General features: G+C 52.1%; 4 protein-coding genes across 4 annotated transcripts; 3 read left to right on the top strand and 1 right to left on the bottom strand.

The window, feature by feature from the left end:
• Positions 1 to 1,302: 1,302 nt before the first annotated feature.
• Positions 1,303 to 2,871, top strand: PG994_006088 (cytidylyltransferase; the record flags this gene model as incomplete). The annotated part of the gene is made up of 3 exons (XM_066857497.1): positions 1,303 to 2,192; positions 2,272 to 2,668; positions 2,731 to 2,871. 3 exons carry the CDS (start codon positions 1,303 to 1,305, stop codon positions 2,869 to 2,871), a joined length of 1,428 nt encoding a protein of 475 aa, XP_066716766.1.
• A 7,938-nt stretch (positions 2,872 to 10,809) lies between these two features.
• PG994_006087 (zinc finger protein LEE1) lies at positions 10,810 to 14,713 on the top strand (the record flags this gene model as incomplete). The annotated part of the gene is made up of 6 exons (XM_066857496.1): positions 10,810 to 10,887; positions 11,496 to 11,831; positions 11,885 to 11,910; positions 11,971 to 12,075; positions 12,133 to 13,375; positions 13,436 to 14,713. The coding sequence occupies 6 exons, from the start codon at positions 10,810 to 10,812 to the stop codon at positions 14,711 to 14,713; spliced, it is 3,066 nt and encodes a 1,021-aa protein (XP_066716765.1).
• Positions 14,714 to 17,444: 2,731 nt separating this feature from the next.
• On the top strand, positions 17,445 to 20,817 carry PG994_006086 (Signal transduction protein MDG1; the record flags this gene model as incomplete). Its single annotated transcript, XM_066857495.1, has 5 exons — positions 17,445 to 17,467; positions 17,842 to 17,977; positions 19,222 to 19,393; positions 19,414 to 19,632; positions 19,688 to 20,817. The coding sequence occupies 5 exons, from the start codon at positions 17,445 to 17,447 to the stop codon at positions 20,815 to 20,817; spliced, it is 1,680 nt and encodes a 559-aa protein (XP_066716764.1).
• A 1,604-nt stretch (positions 20,818 to 22,421) lies between these two features.
• On the bottom strand, positions 22,422 to 23,395 carry PG994_006085 (uncharacterized protein; the record flags this gene model as incomplete). The annotated part of the gene is made up of 3 exons (XM_066857494.1): positions 22,422 to 22,838; positions 22,895 to 23,002; positions 23,231 to 23,395. The coding sequence occupies 3 exons, from the start codon at positions 23,393 to 23,395 to the stop codon at positions 22,422 to 22,424; spliced, it is 690 nt and encodes a 229-aa protein (XP_066716763.1).
• Between the last annotated feature and the right edge of the window lie 1,216 nt (positions 23,396 to 24,611).

Genomic DNA, 24,611 nt, shown 5'->3' with positions numbered 1-24,611 from the left:
CCCAGGATGTGGGAAGGTTCACGGTGCAGAAATTGCTCCATGTAATTTTAAATCAATAATGTCCTCTTTCGCGTTGGCCCGCCCCTTTCTTTCATGGGACATGGACATGGAGCACTGGGAACATACGATAAGCGGGAGGGAAGAAGACATGCATCTGAATAGTACACATACTGTACGTGCGGTATTGCTGTTGTAGACTGTGTACACTGTAGACGATTGTGTAAAAGCGGTGGACAGTGTTATTCCTTATCTGTCCTGATCGAAGGTGGTGTTTCAAGGATGTCGGTACATACCTCAAGTACCTTTACATTCGCATGCCTACGAGGAAGCAGGTTGTCGGGTATATTCATTGATTGATGTGCTTCGTCTTCTACCTATTATCTATCTCTCCATCCATCCAACATCTATACACTAGTCTTCCTCTTCCCATCGTACAAGTATCCGATTGCTTGTGTTAGCGGTTTCGGAAGAGGAGCGAAGAGAGAGTCCAGAGAACGAGGTGTGGATTGCCTGATTGGCCCGATTAGCACCAAAAGGCAGTGCTCAGAAACCAACACGTCATTGTTAGAGCGCAGAGCTCGCGAGTGCAACAAGTCCAGTCGGGAAGACACAAAAAAATCGACGATTCCGAAGCAAACAATCAAGCAAGGCCGTCCAGTGGCCAGTGTGTGTTAATTAGGACCAGACGAGTCGTTCTTGTTCTTGTCCCGCTGCGGGCGCATTCTACGCATCCTACGCGTGTCCCACTTCTTGCTTGCTCAAAGTTTCCACTCCACGAACTTTAGTCTTTGAGAGACCCGAACCCGTCCTTGTTGGGTTCCTTTTGGTTAAGTAAAAGAAGCCCGTTGGACCTGCCTATCCGTCCTCAACATACATACAAACACCACCGAAACCTTTCCGTGTCATACCTCCCTATCGGCCCAGCAGCAACATCTTACATACCTACGTTGCCCGATAAGCAAGAAGGCATCTAACCCTGCGGTCCATTATATACCGGTTTGCAACTTCCAAAAAACAAAAGCCATTGGACACTTTCCAATCTCGACCCAACCCACCACCACTTTCCACCATCACTTGCCATTCCTGTTTGATTATTTAGCCTCTTGGGATTGGCGACACGTATCGATCGACCGTCACTTCGTCAAACAGCCTCTAGTTGTCTGCCGTTCCTTCTTCAACAAATCAAGGAACACAGAGGCGCACGTGGGTTAGGACACTGCGTTACTTCCACGCGAAAACGCCAGCAGCAGCATTGAGCATTGGACTGGTATAAAACCGCCCCCACACTTTCACACTCTTATCATGTCTTCTCCATCCGCTTCATCGTATGGAGGCAAGCGTAAGCGCCCAACAACCGCTGCCACGACCGCCATGATGGATGAAAACCCACTTCTGCAGCCCTCGTCCCGGGATGCCTCGGGCGAGGATGGTGACACTACTGCCCCGGAGTCCGGTCGGTTGACCCACCGCAAAACCGAGTCTGCCTCCAACGGCGCAAACCCACCCAGCAAGCGACAGCGCGCCAACTCGGATCGAAACTCGGGGCCGCAATCGTCTACGACCTCCCTCAACCCTGACCACGCCCCGGTCGACCCCGGTGAGCCCAGTGACACCACCGAGGCCAGCATCGACATTGCCGATCGTGTTACCCGGAAGAGCAAGAAGCCCACAGCGCTCAAGGATATGCATCTGAATGGCGACGATGAGAATCCCGATGGTGCCATGGCGCCACCTCCAATTGGCAAATTGACACACCCCGTGGGCTACCAGACAAACGACCCACCTTCTGACCGGCCCGTGAGAGTCTATGCCGATGGTGTATTCGATCTTTTCCATCTTGGCCACATGCGCCAGCTTGAGCAGGCCAAGAAAGCGTTCCCTGATGTATACCTGCTCGTGGGCGTTACAGGCGACGAGGAGACCCGTAAGCGCAAGGGCTTAACAGTGCTTTCGGGTATGGAGCGCGCCGAGACGGTCCGCCACTGCAAGTGGGTGGACGAGGTGGTTGAGAACTGTCCCTGGATTGTTACCCCCGACTTTCTCGAAAAGCACCAGATTGATTACGTTGCACACGATGATCTTCCTTACGGCGCGGCCGAGGGTGATGATATTTACAAGCCCATCAAGGAGCAAGGAAAGTTCTTGGTTACCCAGCGTACTGAGGGCGTGAGTACGACAGGTATCATCACGAAGTAAGTGGCTCCAAGCTCCCTTTTGCCATTCGCTTCCTTCTGTCTGTATCAGCAGCTGACAAAATACCAACCTTAACAGGATTGTGCGTGATTACGAAAAGTACATTGCCCGTCAGTTCAAGCGCGGCACCTCGCGCCAAGAACTCAACGTCAGTTGGCTCAAGAAGAACGAGCTTGATGTCAAGCGGCATGTCCAGGATCTCCGCGATAGCATCCGGACCAACTGGGCAACTACCGGCCAAGAGCTCAGCAAGGAATTGCGCCAGTTCTGGCCTGCTAGCCGACCCCAAAGCCCGGCTCCGGGACACCGGATCCCCACTACTCCAGGCGCCCCTGCTGGCGACATGACACTGCGAGAAGCGGCTACCATGGCAAATGTGGCTAGATCCCCCACCACCCCTGGAGCAGAGCGAGGAAGCTCCAACGAGTTTATCAGCGGGTACACGTTGGGCTTGATTGGTGGAGTCCGATCTTGGGTAAGCTTTCTCGTATATTCTATCTGACTCGTGATGGTTTTGCTAATGTAACTCTTCCGCAGATGACCAAGAACCGACGGAATGTGAGGGACAACAGCCGACCACCGAGTCGGTCGCCGAGTGACGATGAGTCCGAGGAGAGTGATGGCAAGTCGAATAACCGCGGTCGGCAACAAGCAGCTGCCACTACGTCGACATCATAGTGGATGAATTATGCCAGGACTGGTGGGTTTGTACTAGGCGTTGCATCGATGATTCATGTGTTCGGGTTTGTGGTCACAGTGGTTTTCGCGTTTATTGCGATTACATCACAGTGCTGGTTGGTGTCCCTTAAGGAATAACCAATGTAATAACGGCTACAAAATATAACTATGACACTTGCCGTTTATGCAAGTGTTTAATTCATTATTAGGTATGCGAGCGTTTGCATTATGGTGCATACCCCAAAGGCGGGTGCTTTTTTCAGTATATTCTTCGAACGTTACCGAATTATTCGAAAGTGCCAATCTGTTCTATGCGTAGATACGTGATAGACAACGTGCTTGCGCTCCTCAGAGTGCCGCAATCAACCTCTCTTATCTCCTAAGTAGCTGCGTGCTGGTTCCGTGTTGTCGAGAAAAGGCTCGTAAAGAAACGAGATCGCTTTCTTTCTGACTTTTCTACCTCTTGGCTGTCCCATCCAGCAGCAGTTATGGCTCCCATCATGTAGCAATCTTTGCAGCGTTTTGATGGGCACAGCACACTGAATAGGAGTGCAGGGAGGTATTGCAGAGTCGGGGCAGGCAGACTCCTCGCCACTCTGGCCCTTTGCCCAAACAGTTACTGATGTACTGATTTCGAGGAGACGTTCTTCTCTTTAATTACAAGGAGTTGCCACTGTACTTCGCCATCCAGAATGTTTTGAAACCGATCAATGTTCGATAGGGAAAAATCTCCAGTAATCTTATGAGGGCTAATGGTAGAAGGGTGGACTGTCATTGATGTAAACTGGACTGATATCTAAAACCGTCCGCCATGACAAAGTGGAAAATGTTCGCTTATGTATTTATTGGAGTTGATACCGAGAGCGAAGTCCGACCACACACATTCGACGGTTGGCCCCTCGTTTTCAGACGCACCTCAATGTCCGGGGAGACATGTCGAGATGACAAGCTGAATATCAGGGGGGGTCCCTATCTTGGTTGGCGCGCAGTCATGAAAAGAGGTATGCTAGGAGCAACTACCTCCCTGGACCTTTGAGCATAGACGAGAGGAGAGGGCTGAACTAAAAGTGGCCGGGTGCCTTCTCTTGCCTCTTTTCTCAGAGTCCGGCCTCGGGCCGACGAGATAGTGAGCGATCTATGTACCTACCTGCTTACAGTCTGCCGTGACTCAGGGGTAAGAGATGGGGGAGTAGGGTTAGGGGACATGCTTCACATAAGCCCACGTGCGTTCCTAGAACGGTCATCCGGCTGCGGATATCGGCAGGATGTCATAGGCCTCAGTCTCACTTATCAATCTTGAGAAAGACGGGGTGGGGGGCTGGCTGCAAGGGGTTCGCGGCAAATCTGACCGCGTTGGGAAGATTCATTCTCTCATTGGGTTGACCAACGTGTTTGAAATACTTATTTCCTCTCGTTAGCCGCCGATAAGTGTGGCTGCAAGTCGTACTTGGGTTTCCGGAGCCTTGAGATGTTATCATGTCGAAGCATTGATGGGAATGACTCTGGGTTGGTGTCAATACAGGAGTAAGATACCGTCTATGTCCTTCTCTTCTCCCTAAATCATTGGTACCTGACGGATAGGGTTTCATATTCTAGGTAAAGTATCTACAGGCCATACTTATCAGGTATGGAATAGATCGAAGGTCCCATCCGAAACATACGAACAGCAGAAATACTACTACGTCCACCGCTGGCAAACTCATGCCACAGCTAGTAACAGCAGCGCACAAAAACATCATGGGGCCACAAGCGTCGTGGTATTCTAAACGGGTTAGTACCTCCGTCGGAAGTAGTATAAAACAGACACACACATCGGGCCAAAGGCGAGTTGAATAAGCTGTCCAGGCGGGTAAGAGTTGAGGCAGCATCCGGAAGGATTTCCTGGGGACGGTTCCTTTTGCTTGGGAGTTCTGCCGCGGCACATTCTTCTATGATACTCAACGTCTTTCTCGGACCTAGGGCGGGTCATTCGATGGGTTAGCTCTCTAGAAAAGGAAAACAAGTACTACTTGAACTATGCCTTTTCCGTTCAGTACTAGCAAAATGCATGAGGGTCCATGAGGATCCGCGTGCGTCGATTAGAGCAGTTCGGAGATTCGTTTCACCAAGTTGCTCGGACACCAGGTGACAAGTACCATGTGAGAGCATATAGGGGTTTCTTTGCGGAGCCCTAGAAGACAGGGATTATAGGGAACTTCATTCTACTGCATGGCGAGTGGAAAGGGAGGTGTAAGGGATGCTACTATTTGCTGGGTTGGGGCCCAATGACCAACTAGCATCACGCTTGACATGTGCGTTTCGTGTGCAAGCAAGCTTTGCTGCTCCATCCAGGGATTCGGAGCCAGGCTTACTTCCATACAAGACCCCGAGAAGGGAAGGCCATCGAAGACTGTCAGGTAACGGAGAGTTCCAGTCATCCAACTCCCTGTAAAGACACCTCCCTACGCTGTGATCCCATCCCAGTGGCGCCGGTATATAGAACTTGGAGATATGAATAAGTCAGTATGCTATATTACGGATTATCTTCAATATAAAAGACGTCATACTAAACTGGTCGCCCGAAACGTTCTGGGAGGTACTCGCCCTGTCCCTGAGCAGTATGATGACTCTTGCAGGGTGCATATACTCGTTTCCTGTCTTCTATACGGCCACAGCTTACAGCAGTTGATTCTACAACGTACCATGGCACTATGCTCGTGCTACGGTTCATCCCGGCCTTGAAGATATGCTCGCCGAATATCATCATACTCCCTGTATGTAGTCCGGTGCAGATGTGCAGGTTGCATTGCTATCGGATTCCTCTCAGGTCAGGCTAAGCGCGTCCCTTTACCACGCAAATATCAGTGGCCGGCCACAACTTCCTTGACAGGAAGGTCCGGGGAAACACTACATGGCTTTCAATCAGTAGGAGCTGGTGGTACAAACTGGTCCCGGGCGAAAGCGAAGCGCAAGCTTTGTCGCGTGAAGGAGGGTGAAATGCGAATATCGCAATCGGCGTCTGTGGCGGCAATCTAGTTGCTACATGCAACGTGAGACTACCCCATGAAGAAGATAAGACGTTAATCTTCCGCTTGTCTAGGTGTTGTCCAATGATATTGCCTGAGGCATGAAGCCCGAACCTTGTTGCTTCACAGGATCATGCAAAGGCATCCTTCAGGGTCACACAAGCATTCTGGCCCTACTTGAGAGCCCCGAAACTGGGCTGCATGTGGGATAGACCACCACTTTTTAACTATCTGTACATGTACGCGACCGTTGAGAGCTTTTCAGGAGCCTTCCAGATCAGGATAACGGGCACCTCGGGTGACATGGCAGCTCGGCAATGTCGGTACGGTGCAACAGAGCACTGATCATGGCTTTGATCATCATCCAGGCGTATAGTATCGGAAATGAAGCATATCGTGATTGGTATATTGTGCTCCGAACGTGGCCCACCCCTGAAGATATGACCAGGACGGCAGATTCTGGTTCGATAGGTACGTCAAACAAGCAGGCCACAGCAGTCTCGTTGGTCGGAGCCCACCACCTACCGCGCCTGCAGAAACGGGGTTTCAGGCTTAACGATCTCACCCAATTGAGTAATAAGATTCGGTGCCACGCCCCTTCGGCTGACCACCCAGCCGCGCTAGCTGTGGAGAAGGTGTAGCATGCCACTGCTTCTGCATCCATGCTATCATGAACACATTGGTCAGTTGGCGGGCGTATCAGAGCCCAGTCACTTGCCTGAGTCTGCTAGCGGCTCGTGGCATATCCTATCCACGTGGCAGATAGGGTCTTCCCGTCGCAAGGGCTGTCATAACCTTGCTACCGGTGGAGGATGATGACACTTTCGGCCTCGTCATCTCGGCCAAGGTCTTGATGGAGCGCGGATACGGCAAGTGAAGATATATACCCCTGCCACTTCAAAGTGTCTTGGTCTAGCCCACGAAAAGCTGATGCCACATACCAGAAAACACTGCCTGCCCCTTGACCCGGGACGGGAGTTCTTGGCCGGCAGGCTGGGGTCTTGATGCCGTCATTACTTACATGCAATGCTCGGAGAAAGACGCAGAGCATCATTGCTGTCCGTGGAGGACCCCATCAGTAGAGCTCCGCCACGATGGCTTCTTATAACCAAGGTCCTCGCTTGCAGTGCCGCAAATAGTTCGATCATTGCAGCAAGAAGAGCAAACACCCGAGGAGCTCAGAGATGCATGTAGAGCCGGCCTCTTCAGCACCAGCAGCATAGCCAGCTTCGAGTCCCGATGGCAGCACATATTCTATAATGGGGTCATTTCACACACATGGCTATCGGACCGAATGGAAGCCACGATATGCTGAAGCAAAGTGCTTTTCACGCCTGAAGGAGGCTAAGCCAGGACAAGGCCGGCATGTGGCACTCGAAGATGCAGGCACATAAGGCAGGCATTCAGTCAGCACAAGAGCCAACAGTTCATCGCCAGTCCCCACAGCCCGTCTTACGCGAGGAATGCTGCCGCACTGGGGAACAGGACGGGAAGCCTGTTCCACAGTAGTAGGAACAGATCAAACTCTCGATGGAGACTTTGGGGCGGAAACCCCCAACATGAGACGGGTAGTAACTGATATCTTGATGGGGCGAAGACTGCGATAGGACAATAGAGCTGTAGAGACAGCTGGAGACATCCACATCTCGAGGACATATTATGGCGCTAGCCGGCGGCGCCCGAGGAACAAATTGGAGTAGACAAGACGGGATGGTCAGAGCCGCCTTGCCGCTTGGAAGGCCACATGGCTTCATGGATCAACGGGGTGGGTGGATGATGTGATGGTACATACAGTACGGAGTAGCACCGTGAGGGATAGACAAAAAAGAATGGAGTAGGGAAACTGAAAGAAGAAGGTTGCGGCTTAGCAGTCGTCCAACCATCAAATGTACCTAATCCTTGGTTACTTGCACAGGTACTTGACTTGGCCTTGGTGTGTGAGACAACGGGCGCCTAATCTGGTCTCACACGCACCTTCGAATACGGGCTGCCGCGCTTGTTACGTACCCAAGGCTCATGTTTGCAAGCACCTTCAGAATAGACTCCCGAGGAGCGGTATCATCCCACATGGAAACAAACACCTGTCAGCATAGAGCAAGAGTAAGACACACTTCATGACTGCAGGACGCTGCGAGAAGTTTATTTCCAAGCCTCAACTAGAAAAGCGTGGTTTTGGGTGAGTGATGGTTGAGTGAATGAATGTATGCATCATTAGCAGGCAGTATGTAACGTACCGTAGAAAAGAATATTGATTGAGTGTTGATGTCGAGACTATTAATAAAAACCTAAGCGCTGAGGTTGTGGCGGGGCAACTGAGATCAAGGCTTCCCCAATGCAGGAAAACGATAGTGCTGTGCTGTATGCAAGTGCGCCTGTCTGCCGCCCAATTCGGGGCTAAACAAAATCAAAATGCGACGCAAGCAACGAGGGGAAACAAGCCATTATTAATTATAGATTGTGGTTCAATTATCAAGATAGATACTGGATGTTTCATTCGGACCGTGCTTGGCTTTTCTCCATGGACCTGCTCTCAAGATATAGAACGGATCCGACACTTGCCGGCGGCCGTGGGTTTTGGATGTTAGGGGAGCGAGAAAGGATTGATCCAATTCGTGAACAACCAGCAATAGTAATTCCTGAAAGAGGGGAGAGGGGAAAGGGAAGGGGGAAAGGGGAAGGGGGCCGGTCAGAGGTAAGCGCGCCTCGCTTGTTCGACGGCACTCGGCATCCTTCCATTTGTTCTACGCAGCGAGCTAGGTGGTTGCACGCAGATATACATGCCTTACTTACATCAAGTCGTGGCCTTAGTTGCTGCCATCGATGACATGCTTTCAGTTGTACGACAACGACCGTCGGATACCTTCAAGAGTATTCGCCGTTTCCACCCTCCTCTTCCACATCCGGTCCCCTTCCCAGTTTAGCCCCCAATGCAAGGCTATCAACAAGCTGCATCAGAAAGTATGTAGGTAGGAGGCAGGTAGTACCCGATCAAGTAAATAAGTACCTTTTATATCGATATTATGTACCTACCGTACGCAGGTAGGTTTGTAATCTCCAATACTCCAACGCTGAAACGGCCGAATCGGATCAATTTTTATGCCCATACCTTATGTTCGTTGTCTCAGTCTGTCGCCCCCAAAGGACAGGAGACTCGGAGCCGCGGCTAATAGCGCCTAACTGCCGCGATCGGCTCCTTCCTTTAGATCCTGGCCGTTTTCCTTGCGGGAAACTTGGACTTTCTAGGACAACTTTATTTCCTTCCCTACGTCGGCTGTCGATATCGATATCAACAAGTCTTCGATGTGTATCATGCTTCAGACATGTTCAAATCATCAACGTTCGGTCAATGGCGGCAGGGAGAGGGCGTTTGCAGTGCCTCCCATGCTTCCACAGCTTGTGTGTACCACAATAAATCTCACTTTCTTACTGCCTTCCCAATTGGATGAGAAGTATATAAAAATAGCTGGTTGGTCGCAGTTGTGTGCCCAATGACATTGGGCGAGTCGTGTCTAAGCCCCTCCACGCCCAGAGCCACCCACCCACACCCACCACACCGGGACACACACACACCCACCCAACCGTTCTCCAACACCCTCCCGTTTTGCCGTTTCCAGAGAAAACAACCCCTGGCCATCTTCAAGGTCACCGCCCGTATACCAGTACTGCGGGCCGTACTTGGCGGTTGGATCGAATCACGTCTCTCCTTCTGCGACAGCACAGTCGACAGGAGAGTCACGGCCTCGAAGCGACAGACGCACGCAGTGACGGGAAGAAGCGTCCCTTGGCCCCTAGCCGCCTGCCCGCAATACACTCGCTTGTCTGCCCTACAAGGTCGGCACTGCGGCGGGGTTCTTGGACGGGTCGAACCAGCTCAATTTCCCTTGCGCGCCCTCATCCCCAATGAGAGTTGGGCCTGGCCATGCGATGCAATCTCCATGCTGACGGGCTCCGCTCTTTCAAGACAACGCAGACTTTCTCAAAACGGCACAGTCTTGTGTCCTCGAGAATCACTCGACGGCCTGATTTGCCCGGAATCGCTGCCTGTAATCTCACCCGACTCTTCGGCCAAGCACACACCCTACCTTCTATTCTCTTTGATTGCCCACAGTATCTTAACATGTGTGTTTTGTGCCGTATTTGCGCCCGCCATCTCTTAACAATTAATGCAAAATAGTCCATACACGCATCGCGACAAGCATGGCGGTCGCTACCGGCTCCTTTCCTTTCTTTTACCCTCGCCTCGGATCGTGCTGCGGGAGATCTCTCCAGGCATATGCAGCTCATAGCAGCCGAAAGACGAAAGGATCGCCAACCTATCCAGGTGGCTGTTGCCCTGCAACCGATCTGTCTTCGTGCTGGCTGTGCAAACCGGCAATAAGCAACCCCGTTCTCTGGCTGGTCCAGCGACCCCGACTGACAAGGGGGACTGCCCAGGCGCTAGCTGCGCCTTCTGCTGTCTGTAAGACGACCTGCAGCAGTGGCCGATTTTCTATTTCGCATACGGGTACTCTGTCGTCGATCAGACCACGGGGCTCAAGGCAGCCAGGTCGCAAGGCATTTGGGTACGTTCGGGACCGCGAACTAGGGTTTTCCCTCTTTCTCACCCGTTTCTCCTATGTGATTACATACATGAACTCGGTCTCTCGTCCTGCTGCCAGCGCGTGCCAATCTTCTGAGTTATTTACCTACTTGGGCTAGTGCCTCTGCTATACAGTAGGTCTTCTTCTAAATATGGTACCAAACCCAGTCCACCGGGTTGAACGTTTCGTTCTGTCCAACCTCGAGTGGGCTGCCCCCTGCCTATGCTGTGGAGAAGTCCCTCGTGCAAAGACAGATGATGAACTCCAACTACACAGCAAACCAAGAAGTCGGTAAGGTTTGTGTAGGTACAAGTTTCTGGTACAGGTTGCCCAAAAGGGACGACAAGACCACCATGTACTTGTACCCCGTAAATAGCATCTACGACATGAGCCACAATGTACCTGGTTTGGAAGGATTACTTGCAGTATGCGTGAGTACCTTCGCACCCATACCATCAGCTGGCAGGGGTACTACTATTCAGGGCATCCTTCATGGACATGTGGGTGATAACATCTAGTCGAGGATGACACTTTTCTTGCTTCTACCTCTTTGTATCTCACTCAACTTTCTGTCCCCGTTACCCGCGCCTACTTGGCCCTTTAACGCGTCTCAATATAGTAATTTCGGCGGCTTAGCCCTCCTAAGACCGTCCCATTTAGGTACATCGCGACTCAACGCAGACTCGTTCGCACCCCATACTTGCAACATACCTTTGTTACCATCCGACCAGAAGGCTGAGATATACTCGAAGTCTCCTGTACCAATCGGTACCCTTGTAACCTCAGTCTTACCCTTCTTGACAACGGTTATTTTCATCTACCCTTCTTAAATTATCGAAGGGGTAGAGGGCTGTGTCAGCTTTCTCATACCAACGAGAAATCAACAACCATGACTAGACGGGAGAGAGCCAGCCTTAAGTTTATAGTAAATGATGATGAACCGATCCCACATATTAAACCACAGGACTCCCAGTCCTCTGGGGCAAGTTGGAATCAAGTTATATCATCAGCATCAGCCTATATAAACCCTAATGAGCAGGACCAACGCCAACCTCCAGGCTCGACTAGGAACCAATCAACTTCAAGCCATTATCTTCAGTCTGCCACTGCGGCGTCTTCACCATCATCGTCACCAGCTTTGGCCTCACGGCCTATCCCGTTTACCGCAGTCAGAAGCTCCGGCGTGGAGGAGATGAACCAAATGCGTGGATACAATGGCCCGGGTTCTGGCGCAGCTGGGGGATCGAGTCAACCTAATCGACCCATGGCGACCCAACCAGAGCCACCGGTCAAGTTGACACCGATCACTGGCCGTGTAAGCAGGGCAAAGAAGGGAGTGCCAGTTCATGTCTGCGAGGTTTGCAAACCTCCGAAGGTGAGTACCGCTGCTCGTCTCCTAGGCTGGACGGTCCAAACTGACGATACCAGACATTCACGCGAGCCGAACATCTCAGGTGGGTTATATTTGACCCCTACTTGTGACAACGGTGTTTTTACTAAATACTATCTGGTAGACGCCATCAATTGAGCCACCAGACGCCTGGGCACCCGTGCCAGTATCCTGGTTGTGACCGAGCTTTCCACCGAGCTGATTTACTTGCCCGCCACCAGACCAGACAGTATGTTGAGAAAACTCATACGTTGCCCGAGACGGTATCAACTAACAGCATGTCCAGTGAGCAAGAAGGCGACAGAGCCTCGACAAGTACAGGAGGCAGAGGAAGAGGGGACAGTCGACCACCATCTGTCAACTCAACAGACGGTGGCTTCTCCACGAGCCACGCCAGTTCCAGTATGCCGCCCAGCGATTATACGACGTCGTATACGCACAATCAGCCCAGCTCTAGTGGTGATCGCGGAAGTTATCCACCAACTTCCGGTGGATCGCAAGGACAAGGCGATCAACAGTCCTATGTTCTCGGTAATTCTGGCGGCCATATGTCTTCCGGCTCCCCCTTTACCGAATTTGCTGCCCCACGCACGCCTATCTACATAGTCACGGAGGGACTTCCATCAACATCACAGCACCCAGGCTTTGATGTACCACCAGGCCTACAAAACTTCGACTCCTCCCCTTGGTCTGGCAGCGGGATATCCACCCCATCTGATGGCAATAGCCACTATCATCGAAGCTATTCGCCAAACTCGGACTTGCCCATGGGAAGTAGTTTCGGCTACACGCCAGTCTCTCCCGGGGATACGTTCGACATGTCTGTCGCGCCTCCATTTGGCTCTTGGCTCCCTTCACCCCACAACCATACCTATACCCAAGTGATCGACCCGAGTCTCTCATTCTCCGAAGAGAGCCTCTACGACCATGCGCCCCACCACCAGGCTTTCACTTCAGTTCGTAGTCCGACCCCACCGAACGTGTCGTCACCCGTACATTCGGCTGAATCTTTAGTCACCTTTGCTCCAGCAATACCAGACGCGCAGGCAATGGTAAGTCGCCACAAGGACTTGGCACTCTCGGGGACTATCTATGACCCGGCCTTCCTGACGGCCTCCACCTTGCCCCGTCCGAGCCTGAACGCCGCCATCCCCGCGTTCCTCGACATATACTGGAAGCGCTTCGACGTTCTTTTCCCCTTAGTGCACCGGCAGAGCTTTGAAGCAGCGCCGAATGATGTGCTGCGATGTGCCATGGCTGCTATGGCCACGCAGTTTCTTGACGGCAGGGAGGATCGCGCCCACGGCTATGTATTGCATGATATCGCATATGAAGAAGTCAAACGTGTAAGTACTGTCCCACAATACCGTGCCAACGCGTCGGCGCCGAATCCTAAACAGCTCTCCCAGGCGCCCCATTGGAACGTTCAAATCATGCAAGCGATCCTCCTATGCGAATTCTTTGCTCGGTTCAGAGGTAGGAAAGGAGCGGTTCGACCTTCGGAGCGCTTCCAGAATTTGTACTCTAGAGTGAGTTCCCTGACTTCTCCTATATCTGTCTTTGGTTCCGTTACATACTCTCTTTTTCAGGATCATCTTTTCAGTCTTTTTCTTATTTCTCCCGTCTCGCAATGGCACCCATACTCAACGTCTCCCTTGCAGGTCGCCAGTCCTCAAGTCCCAGACTCCACGTTTGCCTCGCCTACTCCCGCACCCACACTCGAGGGTCGCTGGGGTGAATGGGTCGAAGCGGAAGCTCGCCGCCGGATGCTTGCCGCATGTTTTGTTCTCGACGTCCATACCGCCATGTACCATCAGCTGCCTCTTGTGCATCGTTTCAACACGCCCTGTCCTCCGATACCCTTGACTGCCGCCAGCAAAGACCTCTGGGCCGCCCGATCTGCCGAGGATTGGGAGGCCTTCCGTACTGCTGGCTGGCCGAATAACGAATCCTCTGTCCTCTCGGACCACACCGTGAGCATCGAGACACTAGCTTCCGCTCCACCATTGGACAACGCCGTCTACCTCGCCTCGGAGGCCCTGCGCCTCCCTAGACCCAACAACTCTACAAGCCCTGATCTTTCAACAACGATCGACCTTTCGATAACTGGACGCATCTCTAATCTCTTCGGCGGATCCCCTGTTGCCAACACTTACCTATCCCTTCACTATACCCCCCTACACGACCTACTCGCCGTTTCCGGCGAATCCTGGTTGTTTGCTCGGAAGATTACCGGCCCTCGAGAATATTTACAACATCAGAATATGCTCAAGGCCTGGAGTGGCAGCGTACAGTCCGCTGTCGCAACCAAGTTCGCTGCAAAGGCACTTGTTGCCTTTCTGGATAATGGTAATGACTATGACGACAATGATAATTACAATCACGACGACACCAAGACCGCATCATACACATCCAAGCATTCTTCCGCCAAACCCTCCCACTCGACAAGGCGTTCTTACTTGGAATGGAACAAAAACGACATCTCGGACCAATGGGCACTCTATGTCAACGCCCTCATCTGCTGGGCCTTTGGCGGGCCTTATAGCCGTGCTACGAACAAAACGGCCATGACAGCCCCCGCGACGGCAAACAATCCGAGTACCCCAGCGTCCGAGAAAGCCATCAATGTCTCGAAGGAGATTCGAAAGAGCGAACTGGCAGCGTTGACATGGTTACGCACAATCGCAGATCTCCCCCAAGCAGAAGATGTGCTCGCCTTGCGCGGTCAACGACGCGCGGCGCTCGCCGTTGTGGCCATGGTTCGGCGCAGGTTGCAGGCGGAGGCGGCAATCGGCGAGAGAAGCAAATTGCTTGTCGACAGCTACACTGTTCTGAGTAGACTCGAAGACGCTGCCTCTCGGGCCTGAGCACCTCGCCGCCGCCGCTGCTACCTCGACTCTTTCCTTTCGAACTCTGGACACGCATCATTTGACACCATGTACTTCCCCCCGCCGATTGCTTACCATCATCTTTCATTTCTGGAGTTCTTGGGGGGGGGGGGGTCTGTTGAAATACTTTCTGTTCGATTTCGATCTTATATGTCCTTTTATGCGGTGTGCACAAGCAAAAACGAATACCCTCCCTTGCATTATAACTTGGCTGGTTATATATAGATGCATGGTGCCGATGCGAGCGGTATTTCTCTTTGGAAAGGAAATGGTGCATGGGAGGGAGCGAGAAATTTTCTTTCGTCTGATATTTTTTCACCTTCTGGATTTCTTATTATTATGTCTTTCTTTTGGGCGGGAGAGATGGTTATACATAACGGCCTGTACGATCTACGATACGTTCTCCTTCCATCATGTCTCTCCTTTACTTTATACTACATTATTCTGCATTGGGCGTGGGATGGCGAAGACGGAGAGGCATCAGACAACGGCGGCGCGCGTGATTTTTTTGTTTTATATATAAGGGGAGGCTTATTACATCGACAAGCATGGAACCTGGCGAGGTTACTGGCGACGGCGTTTTCTTCGGGGTGGCTTTTCCTCTTTCTTTTTTTTTCTTATCTTTATTCTGGGGTTCATCTTGGTTTCTTCCTTCTCGAGTTCGGATCCTCGCTCATTTATTTCCTCATGTTCTTCAAATCCTGTTTCGCGTTTCGAAACGAAGCTGTTCTCACAGGAAGGAGACTACGAACTGGATGTCTGCATACATAGGCATACGTGGTGTGTTTTGATAATAGAGATTCTTGATTTCTCTTCATTTCCCTCCCATAATAAAAAGGAGTCCTCCTTGGACATCATCATCATCATCATCACCATCATCAACCATTGTCCAAATTTCTCCACTCGAGCCCCGAAGAGTGAAACCCGCACAACGACTGGCTGACGCATCTAAGTTGGCGGGACGTTCAGCTAGCCACGTGGGAGAGAGCCGAGGCTGACTCTGAAATTGGCGCCCTGACTTTGACATGACGTTTGATAGAAACCTTGTTAGTAACATTGGATACACTTGGACTCGCTCTGGGGTAATGGACACAAAATTGCGCGACAGCGTGTACCAGCGGCTGACCTCGGTTGGTACGATCTAAGTTAGGGTATGTCGTTGAAAGTTTAGTATTGAGTGCTCGCAGTCTTAGTAGACTGATGATCTACATACCTACCTATCTTGCTATCCAAGCAACGGCGGAGCGAAGTACGGGTTGGCATGATGCTGAAACAGCGGCCGAGCTGGACGCGGGGCCCCGATGTGACGCAAGCATAAATGCGGTGTAAGGAGCAAGAATGGCCTCCATCTATCAAGAGAGGTATGCATGTATTTTTATATCGTTCGGACAGCTATCTATAACCACGATCACGATCACGGTGCTAGCATATGATCAGATAGGCAATGGAAACCCGATAGTACATACAGGAAGTAATTCAGTCACCATCGGATTGGTGGGTTTTAGACACCTGCATGTATCGATGCAAGACTCTACTAGCTACCTTATCTTGAGTTATTTCTTCTCTCCGTCTCTATCAAATTGCATCGCATCGGCTGTTGGGTTGCCAGTATTATGGCCTTCAACAACGAATGACACGGATGACGTACATGCATTGGCGTCTTGTCCGCCCCGCAATCCGAACTGATTTGGATGCCCAAATACCTACCCCAATCGCCAATATGCTCTTGTTACTTAGTAGTAGGTAGTAAAATATAAATGCAAATTGAAAGACTTTTAAGATTGACGCTGAAATGGCTTACATGTACCTACGGATAGGCATTACCTAACTGGAAAGGTGGCTTGCTGCCAACTGCCCTAATAGGCATGACTTTTCTGTTCGCCGTTAGCGAGCTCTGACGCCAGCCACTTTCAGGTCCTGGGTCCCTGGCCCAGGTCGCTTCAGGTGGTTGGTTGGGGTTTGGTCGCTACCTAATCAGTCTGGCTCACCGACTCGCCGACAACATGCCAGAAGGTACGTGTGTCTCTCCACCAGCATGCACCTCTACGAGCTGGATCGTATCTGCATAGATGCCCTATAAGACGGTAATTCTACAAATTCGAAGCTGGGAAATCTCTCCAAGACGAAGGGTGCGGGAGTGAGAGAGTGTGTGCTACCTATCTTTGTGCAATGTTTTGCCGGTCTTGCCGGGCAATCCAGTCAATAATATAAAAGAGCGAGATGAGGGTGTAGAATGAATGCATGTGGTCAGTAAAATTGTGCCTATCAGCTACCAGGTACGTCACGCCGCCGGGGTGCCTAACAATCCGACCAGATCCTAGACTCCTAGAGGCTACAGAGGTAAAGAGGCTAACTGCTAGGCCCGCAGAAGCCGCCAAATGAGCCGAGAGAGAGGTTAGGTTAGGTACAACAGCAGCTTAGCATTTTATTAGAGCGCTCGCTAGCAGCAGAAAGGGAGAGGAGCTGGAGCTGAGAGTGGCAGGACACCGAGCTTCCCCAAATTTGAAGCTCCCCAGCTCCAGCTTTCTTCTCCCCCAATCGCCTCTTCAATCCAGAAATTTGATCCAGTCCAACAACCTACACCGCATCCTCCAGGGAGAGCGACGAACGACGACAACATCACCGCGATCTGTCGAAGAAGGAATATATTCGAAACATTGCCTTCATCCTTCGTCCATTGCCAGCTCGGTTCAACAAAATTACCGCCGACATGGGCAGCTTTCTTTTCAGGTGGTGAGTCCACATGCGCGCATCCATCTTCTTATCCTAATCTACATACCCATCTCTCCTCCCCGCCCTCGAGAGCTTGGACTTGGAGCGCCATGATATGCGACAATCTACAACCTGCTGTGGCAATGCGCGCGCGCACTCACGATGGCCCACCATCTGTTCAAAGTGCCCCCGTCCGAGGTGCCGTGATGTGACTGAAGCCATATGCGCCTCCTGGGCGGTTAGACTTCTCCAAAAGCCTCAACCTACACCAGGTCGACAGACTTTGGCCTCCTTCATGCACGCGCATCTTGACGACGCCCGCCCAATCCTCTGCCTCGTAACGCCGCACCTCGGGATTTCGGACACCAGGCTGACAAGACCGTTCCTTTCTTTAGGGAGCACCCTGCTTCTGAAGTCTACGTAACCGGCACCTTCGATGGGTGGAAGAAGACGGAAAAGCTCAACAAGGTCGGTGGCCACTTTGAGAAGCTGGTCAAGCTCGACGACGTTTCGCAGAAGATCGACTACAAGGTTCGTAGCCAATATCCATATCCTCATAATCAGCCTCGTGTGTGCGCCGTCTGCGCATGTCCCGTCGCGATTCAACCAACACTACGGCGGACACTATTCCCACATACTTACGCCTCTGTCCCTACGTTGCGCGAAGTTACCAAAAGTCGGAGGACATGTAAGCTTGGTACTTACTCAGCAGCCCGGAGGTGCCAGCAGAAAGTGGTCAGCCCTGCCAGTGATGGATGCTGAACCAAGAAGTTTCTGAGTGCCAAAGCTGACGCGGCTGGCTTGGATGCTGGGTGCTGTGTGAAAGTTGCGCCTCAGCTGCCTTCGCAAGGATGCTCTCTTTCGCATTCTCTTCTGCTTGTTCTACGCCTATCCGCGATTTCTCGTCCATATTGCGCCTCAGTAGGCTGCACCTTTTTATTTATTTTTCTTCATTTTTTTTTTTGTATGATTTCATTTGCTAGCGGGCGGATACCTCGCTCGTGCTACATGACCCTTAGGCAGATTGTGCTACATTCTTATGGATCGCATGCCAATTCTGGACCTTCTGACAGCTTGGAGACTTGCAGCGAGTGCGGCGAATTGCTGATAGGTCAATGGGAGGGTGTAGTCCAGAAACTTGAACAAGGATTCAAGGATCATGTGCGAAACAGGGCAGGATCAATAATCAATCGACCGGCTGGGAGGCTAGTCCGGCGATAGGTTACAAGGAACCTTGGGTCCTTTCGTGAGCGCACGGTTTGGAAACAGGCACGCCACACCCCTACCAGAATGACGGAAATACCGTCATAGCCTGACAATTTCTCGGCCCTGGTAGCTCTGGTTGTATAGGGCATTGGAACACGAGGGGCAGTTGCTGCAAATGACGCAGTCCTGTCCTCTCTGTACACATCCATGTCAACTTCCAAGCACCAAACATCAAGCGTCGTTTGCCTGCCCGTACCCCCCCGGTCGTTCCATATCATCGCCTAGCCACGGCGTGTTTGTTGTGATTACCCTTTGGCCAACTAGAGTGGGCAGTTGGTAGTTTCATTTCCCTTGCGCCATCATTTCCCGCTGTGGCACTTCTTTCTTTACTCGTTCTTCAAAATAAACCGCACTCTGTCTCAAACAGCACTGTTTCGTTCCAGTAACACACTTTTTTCTTCCCTTTCTATATTTGAATTTGACACCATCGAGTGTCTCACTGCTATATATCTCACCAATACGAGCAAAAATCATTACCCTCAACTAACCACCACCCCGTTTCCAAACAGTTCGTTGTTGACGGCGAGTGGACTACCGACCACACTGCGCCCAAAGAGACCGACTCGAGCGGCAACGAGAACAACGTACTCACCACAGACCGCATCATCAAGGAAGCACCAGCAACCACCGCCATGATGAGCTCAGCTGCCCCCGAATCCACAACCGCGGCTCTCGCTGCGAGTGCGCCGCTAGAGAAGAAGGAAGGGAGCTCGGACTCTCTCCCGGGACCTTCCCTGAGACACCTGCCGTCGATTCCGGCAACCAAGAGTTCAAGATCAACCCCATGCCTGCCGTACCCGGCGCTGTTAACCCTGTGCAGCTTGCACCGGGCGAGAAGATCCCAGACCACCTGGCCAGCGGAAGCACCACCACAAACAACGTGGATTTGGACCCCAAGTCTTATATGACGCCCGACGAAGGTGAGATTCCCAGGATATGAACTCATACGTCATGCATGGCGCTAACGATTCATAGTCGCGGCCGCCGCCTTCTTGTCTTCTGCTGCCCCCGCTTCTACCACTGCTGCCTTGGCGGCGGAGGCTCCCTTGGAGAACCCCTTGGAGGTGAACAAGGTGCCTGTGGTTGTAAAGGACAGCCAAGCGAAAGCTCATGTCGCGCCCGAGGCAAGCGCCCACCCGGCAGAGGTAAAGGAGAAGGCCAACCTCGAGGAAGAGCTGCTAGAAAAGGTCCAGGAGGCGCCATCGACCGCCGAGGGCACTGCTGGCAAGGGCACTGACAAGACGGAGAACACCGTCAGCGCTGAAGAAGCTGCAGCAGCTGTTGCCGCAGCTGCCACAGCCCTTGGAGGTGCAGCACTGGCGGGAGCCGTCGCCGCCAAGGATATCGCAGCCGAGAAGGCCTCTGCCGCCGCCACCACTGCGCAGGCGAGCGCCACCGAGGCTGCCACTCAGCTGCCCGACTCGGTAAAGGAGATGCTACCCGAATCCGCCCAATCTGCTATCGCCGCCCAGGATCAGAACATTCCTAAGGAGCAGACAATCCAAGAGGTTTCCCCTTCGGTACCTGTCGAGGTGAAGCAGTCGATTGCTGAGTCTGGCGAGAGCCCCGAGGCCGCTGCCAGTACCCTCGCCGTCGCGGAGAAGAAGGTCATGGAGGCCGAACTCTTGAAGGAGGTGAAGCCAACGGAAAAGGCCGCTGAGAAATCGGTAGAAACGCCTGCCGAGGCGTCTACGCCGGCGCAGACGGATGTGTCTGACAAGGCTGTTGTCGTACCGGTTGTTGAGGAACCTAAGCAGGCCACGGAGAAGGCTGGAGTCGAGAGCGCTGCTGCTGCCCCCGCCGTTCCCACCTCAACGGATGCTGGTGATGCTACTACGAACGGAGCCCCAACAGCTGCTGCTATCGATCCTACTACCGAGGCCAAGCCCGCGACCGAGGCCCCTAGTTCTGAGGCCCCGACTACAGAGACGAAGCCCGCGACTGAGGCCGCTACTACTGAGGCCTCTACTGCCGAGACTGCGGCCAACGCCGAATCTACTACCCCCACCAAGACTGCGGAGAGCTCCAATGGCTCCGCCGAGAAGAAGAAGAAGAGCCGGTTGAGCACCTTCTTTCAGAAGCTCAAGCCCAAGAAGTCGTCCTAAATTTGATTTGATGGTCCGCATTGGGTGCTTTTGTTGAACCTAGGGTCAACAAGAGCGCCGTAGGCTTGGTTTCCTGCTGCTTGGTCCTTCGATGGTTGTTGATAGTTTATGATTCCCCCTCGTGCCCGTACAGGCAGAGCAATTGAAGTTTGTTCAGGTTTCTTGTATGATAGATAATATTGGTTACTTCCGTGATCTCTCTATCCACTCTATTGCGCCGAGATGACGTTGATATAACCGTCCTCTAGTTTGATATCTCAGCTATACCAATGAGTAACACGTAAAATGCATACTCGGTGATTATGCTATTATTCGCTGTACATACAGTATGCATGTGCTGGTGTGACAAGTTTAGGCGTGTGTTTTGCGACTGCTTCCTACGATGAATGTAGCCGGTGGTATGGTCGCCGCCGCCCTCATTGTGTGGTGTAGAATAGACTCATTCACTCCAATCAAAAGGGAGCTCGTCCCACTCTATACGCACGGCATATTAACTCACATGATTTGTGACCCCCGTAAGAAAAAAAAAGAACTTGAGAGAATCAAAAATGATTACATAGCACTATATTCCTGCAGATAGAAAAGATAGCAGGAAATAAATTCAAAAAATCAGGTCAATGCGAGAATCGAACTCGCGTCTCGGGAAGAATTGATTTTGATGTTGTCAAAATCCCACGTGCTAACCCCTACACTAATCGACCAGTGAGAATCTTAGTTGATCAAGCCAGTTGCCTGCTGATCTTCGGGGACAAATGATCTTTAGCGAAGTATATGTTGCTCAGACTGATAGTATACCCGCCCCTGTAGAGTGGCCGCCAATAACGATGACGCCTGCATTTCACTGCATGCAGTAGGTTACTACTACATGACTCCTTGCCTTCAAAACCACTCAGTCAGTATTGCATTATCAGATTTTCCATGGGCTATGTGTAGATCGGTCCAATCCACGATTTGTCGCACCTCACTCAACTTCTTCATGGCCTATCTACGGGCACTCCCGTTTCATCCGTTTTCTAACTCTGGTTGAACGCTAAATCACTGGACCGGCAAATGCTGGGCCAATTGGATCCTGGGGTTACCATTCCTACACCTACCATGCATGGCTTCCTTGAGCTTCTCGCAGTTTTGTTGAGCGACTGTTCTCCTCATGGGCCACGCAACTGCATGATGATCTACAAGTCACTTTGTGATACACTGACTTCGCAGGTTACATGGCGAAGAACCATCAAAAGTTCACTTGCGCATGGCGGCGGGTAAGCACACGCTGCCACTCACCATGCCTGCATGGCCTCTATAGGCCGGCGGACATACTTCGGTGTTTGGCTCCAACTAGATTTCGATGGGAAACAATGGCGAACTACGGTAATCAATGGAAAATGGATTTCGGGATGATGAAGACAAATTCGGTGTGTTATCACCCGACGTGGGGTCACGCATCTAGAACATCTGCAGAGGAGCTGGTTCGGTATTTCCGTCGCAGAACTGAGTGAGTGTGGGACGATGTTTTTATTACCGGAGGAGATCTTGGAGGGGCGAGGGAGGAGACTCCGCTCAACAACAACGACGACTGGCGAATGGGCTGGTCCCTTCGTGTTGTGTTCTTATCATCCCCTCGGCCTCTTTTCGTCGGCGAACCACTCCTCCAACACGCCATTGAACCAGTCGGCCCTCTCCAGTATCGGCGCATGCCCCATCCCCCTCGACGACAGGGGGCGGCTCGTTTCTATGTCTACGAGGTCGTCATCCGCCGGCGGCGCAGCGAGCCACGACGCCGGGAAGCAGCCCCGGGCGATGCCTTGGACGCCCGCCTCGAGCGTTTTGGGGGCCACCATGCCCCAGACGCTGGCGAGGTACTCGGGCCAGGAGCCCGTCCGCTCGTAGCGGGGCGCCGTGGACCACAGCACGAGCTTGGCGATGCGATCGGGTGCCTGACGCGCGACCTCCTGGGCGATCATGCCGCCCAGGCTGCCGCCACCGACGTGCAGCGACCGCGGCGCCGTCCACTGCACGTGGTCCGCGACCTCGAGCAGGTCCCGCGCCAGCCCGCGGCGTGGAGCGGCTTGTCGGACGCGCCGACGCCGAGGTTGTCGGCCAGCAGGACCGAGTAGCGGTCTCCGCGCAGGTGGCCGAAGTGGTAGGTCTGGCGCTGCCAGTCGGCCCTGGTTACGCCCAGGCCCCCTATGAGCTAGATCCAAGGGGAAATATCAGACATTGTTCTTAGCGAGCGTTTCTTCTTCACCTGATGATGGATGGATTGACCGATTGATCATTCATTGTAGTGACTGGTTGATTGATGGAGATAGGACAGACCCGGCAGTACTAGCAGAAACGGAAACCCCGGAGAGTGACACTACGAAGACGAGCCTCGGAGGCTCGGAGGTGCTCGCGAAAGAAGACGGGGGGAAAAACGTACCATCACCTTGATCGGACCGTTACCGTGGATCTCCCAACTGATGTTGTAGGGGCCGCCTCTGGTAGCGCCCACTGGCAGGAGCCCGCTCTGGTGCGGCCTGAGCTTCCAGACTGCCGTCTCGAAAGCCGGGTGGCGTGTGATCTGGGCGATGGTTGGGAATCGCATCATGCTCGTTTTTATCGTACTAGCCCGTCGTCGTTGCACACACGCTAGGTTATGTTGTATGTCATTGAGGAACTAATTAACTCCCTTCCCCCCCCCCTTGGCCTTTCTTGGGACACGATCACTGGGGAAATGCAGCAGCAACACGAGCGTAGTAAGCAGTGTAGTTAGTGTGCGTTCGGCAATTCGTTATTTGGAGCTCTTCACTTCCAGAAGGTATAGTCAGATTATACGACACTCCCTAAGCATGCAATTAATAAATAATTTAAAGAAGGGGCTTTCTAGTTAAATAGTCTGTTTTAAGTATCCAAAGTATTTAATGTTTATTCATATGTAGACAGAGCTTTAGTGGTGTTGTACTGAGTTCGACTTGGAGTAAGCCGAACAGCGCTTCACGTTAGGCAGTAAAAACTGACAGGCGGGATGGATAGAGTAAGTCATGTATGTGGTTACTAGCTGCCTGTCTACATGTTGATCAGATAGGGACTTCAAAGAGAGAAAATAGTCAACTGACTTGCCGACACGAAGACGAAAAGAAAATGCAAAAAGAAATATCGACGCGAGCAGGATTCGAACCTGCGCTCCCGAAGGAAATAGATGCCTAGAATTAAGCATTCAATTCTAGTCTATCGCATTAGACCACTCTGCCATCGCGCCCTAGTGCTGCTTGCTATTGATTGATGGAAAGAATCAGCTTATTGGACCCTCAGTACTAGGAATTGAAACCACGGAGAGATAACTTAGCTAACAGCTAGGGATGGGGGAGGGAGACTGGTGCCACGGTGCGCCTGTCTGCCTCTCCAGTGGCATCCACTCGGATCTGACAATGCTGATTGCGCTCGAGAATTTCCTTGAGGCACGTACACGCACAAGCAAGTCCACCGGCACTTCCCACCCTCCCACTTTTCGGACTTTCGGCATCAGGCCTGAATTCAGTTGGCTGCAACATCCGGATCCGGCAGTTGCATGACCATTGATTGCCATTCGGCGTTTTCTCCAGTCTCTCGACGCATGAACTTACTAGTATAGTCTCACAGTCTCTCGTCCTCTCCTACTCTTGCCCACTTATGTTTATCTTTTGAAACTCGACCCTCGACTGGTTCACCAGAGGAACGTGAGCGAGGGGTTGGAAATGCTGTCGAGGACTTAGGGAATGAGTGATTTCCTTCCCCGGCCTCACCGCCTACTTGTATGTAAATCCGATCATCTTTTGCTAGGG

Source organism: Apiospora phragmitis (assembly GCF_038363925.1).
Source record: "Apiospora phragmitis strain CBS 135458 chromosome Unknown utg000006l:1.0-5683423.0:1.0-5690449.0, whole genome shotgun sequence".
Lineage (NCBI taxonomy): Eukaryota > Fungi > Ascomycota > Sordariomycetes > Amphisphaeriales > Apiosporaceae > Apiospora > Apiospora phragmitis.
Note: the sequence above shows the minus strand (reverse complement) of the source record. Positions and strands in the feature narration are given on the sequence as shown.